The sequence below is a fragment of the Microcaecilia unicolor genome, chromosome 10, assembly GCF_901765095.1.
Source record: "Microcaecilia unicolor chromosome 10, aMicUni1.1, whole genome shotgun sequence".
NCBI classification, from domain to species: Eukaryota; Metazoa; Chordata; class Amphibia; order Gymnophiona; family Siphonopidae; genus Microcaecilia; species Microcaecilia unicolor.
In genome coordinates this window covers 11,545,178-11,558,840 of record NC_044040.1, presented here as the reverse complement: position 1 = coordinate 11,558,840, position 13,663 = coordinate 11,545,178, and the positions used below count along the sequence as shown (strand labels likewise).

The window sequence follows — 13,663 nt, the reverse complement described above, 5'->3', positions numbered from 1 at the left end:
CATAAGTGTTTGAGGCTTCTGCAGATGAAACAGAGCCCACGGGGATGAGGTCAGAACCTGCGGGGACGGAGACAAATTTTGTCCCCGTGTCATTCTCTACGCCGAAGAGTTCCACTGTAAGCTCTGCTCGTGTGCACATGTGCCTGGTAAAATCTGAATGTGAAGCACACGTTGGCGTCTGTTTTCTGCAACCTAAATATAAGCATTTTTATTTTAGCTTGGACGCTTTAAATTTAGATGCAGGAAACAGACGCCAGCGTGTGCTTTCACATGGGTCTGTTTCTCACGGCCAACCCTTAAGGGCTTGCACGGGCTTCCTTCTGCTTCTAAAACCAATCAAAAACGGTAGATTTTGCAGAAAGATTCATGAGAGAAGCATGACAATTATGAAAAATCCTCTCTTCCAACAGCCTAACACCTACTCTGACCTGGTGTTATTTTTTGCAGTGGTAAGGCAGATTTTCTTAGCATTGGGGAAGAATACAAAATGACCTCATTAGCACAAGCTTGACTACATTAGCATGCTCGTTTGTTCCCATGCTCCAGGCCTCTGAACATTCTGTGCAAGTAAATGCGAATGTAAGTACGGCACTAATGGCCTCTAGTGCCCAAATTACTACTGAGCATCGGGACCCGGGTACAGCTTTTTAAATAGTATACAACGGGACCCCAGTAGTTTGCCCATTTTTGACACCTGGCCTGCATAAAAATTCCAGAGCAAGGAAGGAAAGTGAGTAGACCGGGATCTCTAATACTGGTCAACAATGCGTGGGATAAACATAAAGGAATCCTGTGCAGAAGGAATGGATCCTCAGGAGCTTAGTCGAGAGCGGGTGGCAGAGCCGGTGGTGGGAGGCAGGGATAGTGCTGGGCAGACTTATACGGTCTGTGCCCTGAAGAGCACTGGTACAAATCAAAGTAGGGTATACACAAAAAGTAGCACATATGAGTTCTCTTGTTGGGCAGACTGAATGGACCGTGCAGGTCTTTTTCTGCCGTCATCTACTATGTTACTATGTAATGTCTCTACAGGGCTATGTACTGTCGTTACAGCTCAATAGTGCTTATGTGGCACCCAGAACTGCATGTAACGTTCTTGCTTTATCCTGTTAAAAAGAACTGTCAGGTGTTTTATCAAGGTGTCTTTAGTAAGCTACTGTACCACTTCAGTTGCATGGCTTTGGATAACAGAACCCTACTACTACTACAAATCATTTCTATAGTGCTACCAGTCGTACGCAGCGCTTCACAATTGAACATGAAGAAAAGACAGTCCCTGCTGAAGTACATCTTCCATCAAACTAGTAATTTAAGCTGACAAATCTGCAGACTCCTGCTTCTCAAGTGCAGAGGCTGGTCCACAGCTACATGGAGTACATAAAAGTTACCCTATCACCAAACAAGAGCAAGTTGGAGATCTTAGTGCTTTGCAGCCTTATCATCATTACACCATGAGGTCAAGCAGTAGCAAGCAGGATATATTAATGTGCATAGGAAGAGTATAACAATATGAAAAAAAGCACCGTGAATGAAATGAAACTAAGATCTCTTTCAATATACTGGATTTGGGGGGGGGGGGGGGGGATAGGGTTGGACTACAAGGTGCACATTAAAATACTTAAAAACAAGAACGAAACCAGTCTCAGTGGAAGTTCTAGAATACAACCTAGATTAACATTAGAAAATATTCTGTCACAAAATAAATGGTGGAGAAGGAAACTAACAGAAAGCAAGGAAGTGTATGATCAGCACACATTCTGAATTGTTAGCAATAGATAAGAAAGCACAATATTAACTGGCATCAATGACTGATAGAAAAAAACAGACAGATACCAATACATTCTGCTTCCTTTTGAAGAGTTAAAATATTAATGCTATTTAATGTGTGAATTCCCTCAAAACGGCAGTAAATACCTCTTAATAATAAATACATTTAGCAAATACACATTTAAGTACAATATAGAAATACCCCCATGCTAAATGAAGTCAACTTTTAATGTTAAGTAACTAGATCATTGTCAATACTCAGGAGTGGCCTAGTGGTTAGGGTGGTGGACTTTGGTCCTGGGGAACTGAGTTTGATTCCCACTTCAGGCACAGGCAAGTCACCTAACCCTCCATTGCCCCAGGTACAAATATGTACCTGTATATAATATGTAAGCCGCATTGAGCCTGCCATGAGTGGGAAAGCGCGGGGTACAAATGTAACAAAACAAAACCACTCTGCTATTTAAGTCATCCACAACAGGACAAGATTCAATTAAAAAAAAGTGAATGTTTCCCCAAATTTCAGGGTTATTTTTTCTCTTTGTTGTAAAAATGAAATTAATTACAAGGCAAGACACCATCATGGGGCATAGGGTGCCCAGGGGAAACCATTCCAAACTTTTGCTTGGTCAGTTACTTGTTCAGAGCTCTTGGATCTAAGATAGAATGCACTCCCCTTGTGATTATGATGACCAGAAGAACTTGAAATAAAATCCCTTCTTACTGCATTGGCCTGTAAAAGTGCGCAGTTGTGTACCAAAAACTCAGATTCTGAGCCTACAGTAGGGACAACGTACCTGTATATATATATATGGCCTGTAAAAGTGCGCAGTTATGTACCAAAAACTCAGATTCTGAGCCTACAGTAGGGACAACGTACATATATATATATATATATAATATACGAATCACTTTGGTTCTGCCACAGAAAGACATGACCCATACGATAAGTATAAAGGCCAGAGAGGACAATAAGTATTCTGGGGACGCAGTTAAAAGGAGTAAAACTTGAATGTGCAAAATAGAAACACTACATAAAACCAATCCAGACTCCATGTTAGTTTAAGCTGGTGGCACTATTGACTTGGTATGTACATAAGTAATGCCACACTGGGAAAAGACCAAGGGTCCATCGAGCCCAGCATCCTGTCCACCACAGCGGCCAATCCAGGCCAAGGGCACCTGGCGACCTTCCCAAACGTACAAACATTCTATACATGTTATTCCTGGAATTGTGGATTTTTCCCAAGTCCATTTAGTAGCGGTTTATGGACTTGTCCTTTAGGAAACCGTCTAACCCCTTTTTAAACTCTGCCAAGCTAACCGCCTTCACCACGTCCTGCGGCAACGAATTCCAGAGTATGCATCCATAAACCGCTACTAAACGGACTTGGAAAAATCCAAAATTCCAGGAATAACATGTACAGAATGTTTGTACGTTTGGGAAGCTCGCCAGGTGCCGTTGGCCTGGATTGGCCGCTGTCGTGGACAGGATGCTGGGCTCGATGGACCCTTGGTCTCTTCCCAGTGTGGCATTACTTATGTACTTATATATTGTATCACACATATGCTATGAGTTTATCTTGCTCAGGAGACTGGATGGGACCGTACAGGTCCTTTACCTGCCATCATCTACTAGGTTACAATGGTTTTCTTCCTTAGGACTTTGTGACAGTGGGCAGGGCCGGGAGTTCCCAAAGTAGGTGGTTTAGCCTGGCAGAACGATCTGTGGCAACACCAGTGAGTAATTGCGGCCGGGATCCCTGCCATCTCGAATGAGCAGCAGCCCCCCCCCCCCCCCCCCCAACACTTCCTCCACGCCTCCTCTTCCCCTAGCAGAAGAAAGGTTGGGGGTTTGGTTTTTTTAATACTCTACCTTCAAGCTGCAGAAAGAATAAATGCATCTTCAGCAGGGCAGCAAAGCGCACAATGAACATTAATGACCCGCCCCAACCCGGAAGAAGCACTTTATATATTAAAAGCAGAAATTGTCAAGAGCCGCTGTCTAGGAGTCACTGGCCCAGGGCTTTGTTTGGCCTCCTGACGATGCACTCGAACCCCCCCCCCCCCCCCCCCCCCCTCATGACACCCCCACCGGGCTCCCCCTCCCCCCCCCCCCCCTCCCTCCCTCAGGAAAACCCCACCGGGCTCCCACTCCACCCTCCCTCCCTCCCAGAACTTTAGAGGCGCTCAAGGTGCAGCAGGGCCTCCACAGGGAACCCGGGAGAAGGCGGCGAGGCGAGGCCTGGGACAGGGCCCGGGCCTCCACCCACCCCCCACGCGCCGGTACTCACTGTCAGGCCGGTCCCCAGCACGATCACGTCGTACTCCTCATTCATGGCGCTGGCGCTCTAGGGGGGGCCGGGGGGAGGCGAGTGATGAGGGGAAGTGACTCCAGTCGCCTCTCTGGGAACTGGCGGTGTCGTCGGCAGCGGCGGCCCCGAGCGAGAAAATGGAGCGGAAGGAGGGGGAGGGAGAAGCGGAAGGAAGAAAGAAGAGAGGGGGGAGGGGAGGGGAGGGAGGAGGACCAGGGGGAAGAAGCGGGACGCGCCAGCGCCCTCTCCCGGCGCCTCCGAGAATTGCAGCCTCTCCATTGGTCCCCGCTCCTCTGACGATGCGGTAGAGGGGTGGGCCGTAGGCGTGGCTTCGGGGAGCGCGCGCCCTTCCTGTAGGACAAGCAGGCCCTGCTGCGGTAGGGCTGGGCGGGGACCAGTCGAATCAGAGTAGGTGATGACGTCAGAAAAGGACCTGCACTACTACTACTACTACTACTACTTAACATTTCTAGAGCGCTACTAGGGTTACGCAGCGCTGTACAATTTAACAAAGAGAGACAGTCCCTGCTCAAAGAGCTTACAATCTAATAGACAAGTGAACGGTCTTACACAAATGGGCGCCTACAACTTTTAATACAATGTGAAACATGTTACAATAAATAGCAAAGGAAAACGTAGATAGACCAGCAAAAACGGAAAAGGACCTGCACGGTCCGTCCAGTCTGTATACCTTACCTTGAGATTTGTATCTGCCATTTTCAGGGCACAGACCTTAGAAGTCTGCCCAGCACTAGCCCCTCCTACTACTACTTAACATTTCTAGAGCGCTACTAGGGTTACGCAGCGCTGTACAAATTAACAAATGAAGAGTTATGCTAGCCCTTGCTCTCACTAAAATACAGGCCAATGGCTCATAATAAGAGCTAGGCTTCTTAAAATCAAAATCATCTCTGATATAAAAGAGAGCTAGCCTGTAAAAATCAGAGATCACCTTTGACACAGTTACATTTCACTGTGGCAAGGGTGGGGGCAATCTACTCTATAAACAATCCTGAGACTCGCACCTGCAAGACGTCATAAGCAAGAGTTGCTATGGTTACGTAGAGATAGTGCTGGGTCAGCTGCACCCCGGGTGAGAACATCCAAAGGGGGGGGGGGGCTACAGGAAGGTTTGGGAACATATGAAGTCGTTCTGATCAACTGATAAGAACCAAGAGCGCTGGTGAGAAAGACTGGGGTCCATTGAAATGAATAGGGCCAAAATTGTATATAAGCAGCAGTTTGAGGAGTATTAGAGGAGACAAGAGGAGAAGAAGACCAGAGAAGGAAGACTCCAGAAGGCTAGAGAGAGAGGACGTGCCATGATATGCTGCCCCATTATGTGAATGCTTAACTTACCTGTATTACCATTGGTAAGATTGTAATAAACTATCTTATTATATCTACTACATACTGGGTTCCTTTCTAATTACGAGGGTCCATACTGCCTGACGGTGTAAGCCTGTCATGAGCAGATTCAGGGTTGGGGTAATTAAGTATCTAGAGGGGATTTGCAGTTCTCTCTAGGATAGTACAGAGAGCCCATGGCTTCCGCTGCGCAAATGGGTGGGGCAGATCCTAATTATAAACACAAATAAGGACAGTCCCTGCTCAGAAGAGCTTACAATCTAAAGGACGAAATGTCAAGTTGGGGTAGTTCAGATTTCCTGAGAAGAGGTGTAGTGATTAGGTGCCGAAGGCGACATTGAAGAGGTGGGCTTTGAGCAATGATTTGAAGATGGGTAGGGAGGGGGCCCGGCGTATGGGCTCAGGGAGTTTGTTCCAAGCATGGGGTGAGGCAAGGCAGAAAGGGCGAAGCCTAGAGTTGGCAGTGGTGGAGAAGGGTACTGAAAGGAGGGATTTGTCTTGAGAGCAGAGGTTACGGGTAGGGACGTAAGGGGAGATGAGGGTAGAGAGGTAAGGAGGGGCTGCAGATCGAGTGCATTTGTAGGTGAGTAGGAGAAGCTTGAACTGTATGCGGTATCTGATCGGAAGCCAGTGAAGTGACTTGAGGAGAGGGGTGATATGAGTATATCGGTTAAGGCGGAAGATAAGACGTGCAGCAGAGTTCTGAATGGACTGAAGGGGGGATAGATGGCTAAGTGGGAGGCCGGTGAGGAGTAGGTTGCAGTAGTCAAGGCGAGATGTAATGAGAGAGTGGATGAGAGTTCGGGTGGTGTGCTCGGAGAGGAAGGGGCGAATTTTGCTAATGTTATAGAGGAAGAAGCGACAGGTCTTGGCTATCTGCTGGATATGCGCAGAGGAGAGGGAGGAGTCGAAGATGACACCGAGGTTGCGGCCAGATGAGACGGGGACGATGAGAGTGAAGGGAGAGGAGAAGTGGGTTTGGGTGGGAAAACAATAAGTTCAGTCTTGGCCATGTTCAGTTTCAGGTGGCGGTTGGACATCCAGGCAGCAATGTCGGATAAGCAGGCCGATACCTTGGCCTGGGTTTCCGCAGTGATTTCTGGTGTGGAGAGATAAAGCTGGGTGTCGTCAGCATAAAGATGATAGTGGAAACCATGAGAAGAGATCAGGGAGCCTAAGGAAGAGGTGCAGATTGAAAAAAGAAGGGGCCCAAGGCTCCCACATATGTATCCTCTCCAATGCGCAGAGAGAACAGCGCACAAGAGCGATTGTAAATGTCTAGCCTCAACCCACTGTCATTTGTTTTTTCTTTTGTTTTATTATGTTCGCGTTTTCTAATTCAAAATGAGGCAGCCATGGGCATAATATATATAAGAAATGATATTAAAAGCTTGAAGTTTGAATTCTCTTCAGTCCTGCAGGTAAAGGAATGCAGGCTGGAAGTAATTACTAGAACTCTAGCTTTGCCGGGCTGGGTTAGAAAGGTCAGAGACAGGAATTTCTTTCACCCTGGTGAATGATGAAAGCTAGCTCAACATCTGTATATTATTAGGCATGCTGAGCAGCCTTTGTAAGCTCTGGCATAAGCCAGATATATTGTAGTTTACAAGATAGAAAATACTATTTAGAGAGAGAGGCAATAGATTAGTATTTACAAGTGTTTAATATTTAGAATATGTTTTTCTGTGTAATTAATATGTAGGATACCTTTCTAAATTCTGTATTATTCTTTGTCTGACGTTCTAAGCAAGGACTGCAGTGAAGAGGTCAAACATGTGTTTTGACTTATCTGCAGTTCTGGCTGGTTCAATGTATAAGCTGATAGGTGAAAGAGGTCAGAACTAGTCAGCTCTCTTCTCCTTGATTAATTATAGCTAAGTGTAGGACTGGCCTCCTGAAAGTAATAACAGACCATAGCCGTATGCCATTAAGTAAGATTGGCCCTTGACCCCTTAATGAATGCCAGAGTTCAGCTAGCAGGTAGTATGAAGCTGACTAGGAATATGAGAATAACCAATGTCAGATGGGGCCTCTTAGTCTCTAAGGGAATCCAGTTTAAGCTATAGCTGAGAAATCAATCATAATGAGAAATGTAAGAGTTCTGGAGACCAAATGTCTGGCTTGAGGGGCCCCAGGTTAGAGGTCAGTTTGAGGAATACCAAACCTATGTAACTGATATTTCAAAAGTAATGATTGGTTGAGGCAAAGTGACCAATCTATTCCTTAACCAATTGGAGAGTAAGGGGGGGCAAGGCTAGGAGGGGGATAGAACAGTATTTAAGTAAGAGCAGAAGCAGTTTACGTCAGAAGAAAGGAAGGAGAGCTGGAAGAAAGCTGGAAGACAACAGGAGAAACAGACAGAAGAGAAGAGAGCTGAAGAGGACAGACAAAAGCCATAACATCCAGAGAGCTGAGAGAGAGAGAAGAGAGCTAGAACTGATGTCCTGCTTTGTTTGCTGGCAAATGAAGAAGATTTCTCCCTCATTCTGGTGTGTGCTGTCTGACTCCTGAAGTATCACAAATTCCTATCTCAATTCCTGCAACAATTCTTGGTGGCAGCGGTGGGATAATGAATCCTGCATTAATCCCAGCACCCAACTGACTGGAGAACATTCGCCGGGTATGTATTCTGTATTTTGTATTGTAATTCTAGCTAGAAAATTGTAAACCAGCCCCTCAAAAATTGAGGAAGGAGAGCCTGATCAACTCTCAGCGAAGGCCCTAGTACCTTCTAGTCGCGGGGACTAGAAGCGAAAACGCTTGAGCTTATCTGTATCTGAGAAATCTGAAATTGTTGGGTGGGATTTTCTGTATGGAATGTGTGATGCGTGAATGATTAACTGAGTGCGGACTTCTTATAGCTGCGTTTTCAATTAACGCGAGTTCAATTGACCAGCGACGGAAGGAAGCGATTGTTGTTTGTTCTACCCTTTTGTTTCCGGATCTGCGGACCCCTTACCGCAAATCCAAAAACTCCCTCCCTTTTGTGTGTTGTAACTGTAAGCATTATGGGTGGGACATCATCTAGACAAATTGCTACCCCCCTAGATTGTATGCTTAAGAACTTTAAAAAAGGCTTTTTAATTAATGATTATGGGCAGACTTTAAGCTCAAGTACTTTAAGAACCTTGTGTGAAGTTGAGTGGCCATCTATGGGAGTGGGGTGGCCCCCTAGTGGCAGCTTAGATATTGAAGTAATCCGGAAGGTCTACAGCATAGTTGTAGGAGAACCAGAATATTCTGAACAACTCCCTTATATAGATTCCTGGGACAGCCTTGTGACTGACCCTCCCTCGTGGTTGAAAACTTATATGGGATCCCCAGTAAAATTCATGTTAGGCCAAGTTCAAAGAAAGATTAGAAAATCTAAACTAGAAGAGGGAAAGAGCCCCAGGAAGCCTACCACCCAATCGGTGGCTTCCGCCCCTACCCTGTCCGAGAAACCCATACTCTCTGATGACCCCTCAGACCTTGAGCCACCACCTTATGGCCCATTGTTGGGGTTCCGTGCCACCCCCAGAGATCCACGCCGCCCAGCCCAAGCCTCTCCAGCACAGGCTTCTCCGGATAGTTCTTCCCCTCCTGTGCCAAACCTGCCACACCCTAGGTTGGACTTTTCACCCAGTCTCTACCCTTCTGTGCCACATCCTCTCCTGTTAACCTCTGAAGACCCGCTTTGGGTTCCACTCCCTGACTCCTCAACTCCCGACAGCCCAGCCTCTCCTTCTAATACCCCTACCCATTCATTAGGGGCCCGGCATCCCTTTCAATGGACTGAATCACCTGTGACCACCTCTCAGTCTATGAGTACCCCTCCCCATCCCTCAGGGGTTCAACCTACCTCCACTGAATGGGTTAGACCCGCTGCAATCACTTTTGAGCATGATAGGAGGGTAGCTCCTAGCTCTACCTCAGATTCCATTCCCACCTCCTCGAGAGTTCTGCCACTCCGACAGGTAACCATCACTCGACCGGATCCTAATAATGAGGGTCAGGTTATACAGGCACAGGCCTATCAGTATGTACCCTTCACAACCACTGATCTCCTGAATTGGAAGACGCATTACCCCTCTTATACTGAAAAGCCTCAGGCAGTGGTGGACCTAGTGACTAGCATTATGGCCACCCATAACCCAACCTGGACTGATTGTCAACAACTTCTCCTGACCCTCTTCACAACTGAGGAGAGGCGGAAGATTTTGCAAAATGCTGAGGCCATCACGCGAGAGCGTGTCCCCGGGGGGACACAGGACCCAGAGGGATGGGTTAGAGCTCGGTTTCCTCGCGCAGCTCCAGCTTGGGATCCAAATGATGGGCAGCACTATGAACTGTTGTCTGGCTATTGCCGGGACTTACTGGAAGGTATGAGGAAAGGCATAAAGAGGCCCATTAATCTAGCAAAGGTCTCTGAAATTCTCCAAGGGGCAACTGAATCCCCTGGGGCCTTTCTAGAGCGACTAATTGAAGCCTACAGAACATACACCCCATTTGACCCTGAAGCCCAAGAAAACCAGAGAATGGTGAATAGCGCATTGGTGGCCCAGAGTATGCCAGATATCCGGAAGAAGTTGCAGCGTCAGGAGGGATTCGCAGGGATGAATACCACCCAGCTAATTGAGATCGCAACTAAGGTTTTCATTAATAGAGATCAGGAGGTGCGTCGAGAGGCTGACCGGAAGATGCAGAAGAAGGCCGACCTTTTAGCGGCAGCCATTACTAATTCCACCCTTAACCGAGGTCGACCTCTAGCTAATGGGAAGCCAAAGTGGGACCCCGGACCACCAGCCAGGCCCCGAGATTCCTTCAATCAATCCCGGCCAAGGGGGGAGAATCCCAGACCAAGATTGGAGAGGGATCAGTGTGCCTATTGTAAGGAAAGAGGGCACTGGAAAGATGAATGCCCCCAGAGGCGCCAGGGACTGAGAAGGGGACCAGGAGATCGAGGAAGCCGAGGCCGAGTTCGAGAGGGAAGATATGAGCCTCCTGAATCTGACATCATCGGGATAGCTGAGATGGCAGAATGGGACGAATAGGACAGACCGGGTTCCTACAAACTGGGCTCCCAGGAACCTATGGTCAAGCTAACTATAGGGAGCCGCTCAATTCCATTCATGATTGATACAGGAGCTGAACATTCTGTTGTGACGGAGCGATTAGCGCCTGTGTCTGGAAAAACTGTCCGAGTGGTGGGAGCCACGGGGGTGCAGAACCGGAGGCCCTTCCTGACAACCCGTAGATGCCAATTAGGCTCACACATAGTCACTCATGAATTCCTGTATATGCCAGACTGTCCAATCCCTTTGTTAGGTCGAGACCTGCTGTCCAAGCTTAGGGCCCAAATTTCCTTTGACTCTGATGGTCAGACTTCAGTCTCCTTTCGGCCCCCGACATCCAGCCCTAAGGGTATATTGAGTTTCTGTTGCCCTCTTGAAGAAGAATGGCGGCTGCATCAGTCACAGGGCCAAGTTGACCTACCCCTGGCAGACAGCTTTCAGGTCAGTGGGGTATGGGCAGAAGATAATCCCCCAGGGTTGGCCCGAAATATTCCTCCTGTCCATGTAGATTTACTTCCAAGTATGCCTTCACAACTCTACATGCTCATGGAGCTTTGTATAAGGAAAAGGGACTCATAAATGCTGCAGGCCAACCTGTTAAGTATGGACCCGAAATACTTCAGCTGCTAGAGGCTGTGTGGGCCCCTAAGAAGGTAGCTGTCATTCATTGCAGGGGACACCAAAGAATAGATACTCCAGTGGCCCGAGGGAATCGCCATGCTGATCGGGTGGCCAAGGAAGCTGCTCGAGGACCCCCAGCAAGTACTGTGACTCCCCTGTTCCAAATCCGATTGCAAGAATGGACGCCTATGTATACCCAAGTGGAAGAGAAATGGGCTCAAGAAGAAGGTGCGGTAAGGAGACCTGATGGCTGGTTACATCTCCCTGATACCAGAGTTCTGGTGCCACGCCACCTAGCTTGGCCTGTAGTGTCTCAAGCTCATGACCTATCACACTTAGGGAAAACAGCACTAGCCCGCCTACTCAATCGAGTAGTGGTGCTGGAAGGATTGGATAGTCTGGTTGCCACTGCCTCAGCCCGATGTACTCTCTGTGCCCAGAATAATGCTCGTCAGGGACCCCGTATTCCACCAGGAGTTCAGTCTAGAGGACTAACACCCTTTGAGTCCCTAGTTATAGACTTCACAGAAATGCCCAGGAGCGGTAGGTTCCGATATCTCTTGGTTATGGTCTGTACCTTTTCTGGGTGGGTGGAAGCATATCCTACAGTTACTGAGAAAGCCACAGAAGTAGCTCGAGCTCTCCTTAGGGATGTCATCCCCAGGTATGGACTGCCCCTTGCCATAGGTTCAGATAATGGTCCCGCCTTTGTTGAAGCTACACTTCAGGCCCTGTCCCGCGCATTGCGCATTACCTGGAAATTGCATTGTGCCTATCGTCCCCAGAGTTCAGGGCAGGTTGAGCGAGCAAACAGAACCTTGAAAAATAGCCTAGCAAAGATTTGTCAGGAAACCCAACTGAAATGGCCACAGGCACTGCCACTAGCCCTCTTCCGCCTCCGATGCACCCCAACTAAAGGAACAGCCCTCTCTCCCTTTGAAATTGTGTATGGGAAGCCCCCAGCCATTTTACAGGGAATTAAGGGAGACATAGGGATTTTAGGGTCTGCCCAGGTGCAGGAGCAGGTAGCCCTCCTGGGTAAGATAATTTCTGAGCTTCAGTCTTATGTGAGAGAAATAAACCCTGTCCCCTTCCAGGCTCAGGTACATTCCTTCCTGCCAGGGGATAGAGTTTGGGTAAAAGACTGGAGGCTCCAGCCTTTGGGGCCCCGATGGAAAGGACCTTTTACTGTTTTGCTTTCTACCCCTGCAGCTGTGAAGGTCGCAGGGATTACTCCATGGGTCCATTGGTCTCGAATTAAGTCTGCTGACCAGACTGAGCCCAGCACGGATCAGACGGAGCCTAGACAGTGGAGAGCAGAAAGTGATCCAGCGGAGCCATTGAAGTTGCGCTTGACCCGAACCAAAGAATCTACTAGCTGAAAAGAAGGGTCAACTGCGTACTGCAGGAGCTGCTGAACTTCGGCTTCACACTGAGACTCTTTCTTGCCTGATTCTGGCTTTCTTGGAATTTGAGAGCTTGATCCTTATCAGTTGAGGGTCTATCCCAACTGGTATAAGAACTCAAAGACTGAGAACACTATATGAGAGTAATCTGTGATTAGCACAGACTGTTGAAATATTATTGCTTAATTAGTTTGCTGTATTTGTTTTAGATTAGGAAGAAAGAAAATGTTAGTAGTTTGGATGCTTTTGTTGTTTTCTACTCCTTGCCTCCTTGTTCCTAATACCCCAACTCGCTCCAACCTTTGGTTACACTCTGTCCAGGAACTAATTAGTCAGGCAAAGATTACTTCCCCTTGTATTGTGTGTTCCCGATTTTCTCCTTATACCACAGATGTCCCAGCTGTTCCTGTCCCTGTGCAACTCCCAGCTCTTATACCTCCCTACTTTTCGAGTTCAGGCCCTTGGAGCCAGGATTATACTTGGTGGTCCTTTTATAATGCTACTTCCCCCTCTGACTCTTCTCTAAGGCCAGTTTTTACGTCTCCCTATCCAGCCTCTGGAGTGTTTTGTTTAACAAGAAGCATCTCAACTGTTCTTCCCATTCCCTGTAACTATACTAATGTTCTCCCAGAAAAAGGAGAATCTGTGTGGGTAGTTTCTCCAGGTACTCCTATGTGCCCTACTACCATACCTGTAGATTATGACCCAGGTGATTATCTGGCTCCTAAGCGTACCACTGAGAAGACTATAGTGTCCAAGCTTATTTTCTACTTTCATAAGTCCCCGGGGTATGAAGAGTTACTAACAAATGAGCAGCCTGTCACAATTGGGGATTGGCGCCTATGGTGTGCAAAGTCTCCATTTCGTCTTCGTTCCCCCTGGGATAGGGGCTCGCATTATGGGCACCCTAAGTACCCTGTCCAGCCTGAGCCAACATTTATTGGGAACTTTCCTCACCCTCTCCTTGGTCATTACTGGCTCTGTGATAATGTCCTCCACATGATTCTTCCCTCCACATATGATTTTTGTGTATTGGTAACCTTGAATTATTTTCCTAAAGTTATTCCTCTTAAGCCACCATCCCCGCACTGCTCTAAGCGAGAGGCTTTGTCCTTACCTTCCTCCGTTGCCA

The 13,663-nt window shown here is 47.6% G+C and overlaps 1 protein-coding gene across 1 annotated transcript in view; it reads right to left on the bottom strand.

The window, feature by feature from the left end:
• The window catches only part of GDI2 (GDP dissociation inhibitor 2), a 41,023-nt gene extending 36,775 nt beyond the window's left edge, over positions 1-4,248 (bottom strand). The window contains exon 1 of the mRNA XM_030215805.1: positions 4,062-4,248. Coding sequence (XP_030071665.1) covers positions 4,062-4,106 — 45 coding nt within the window. The 5' untranslated portion in view covers positions 4,107-4,248. The remainder of the gene's footprint in view (positions 1-4,061) is intronic.
• Positions 4,249-13,663: the final 9,415 nt, after the last annotated feature.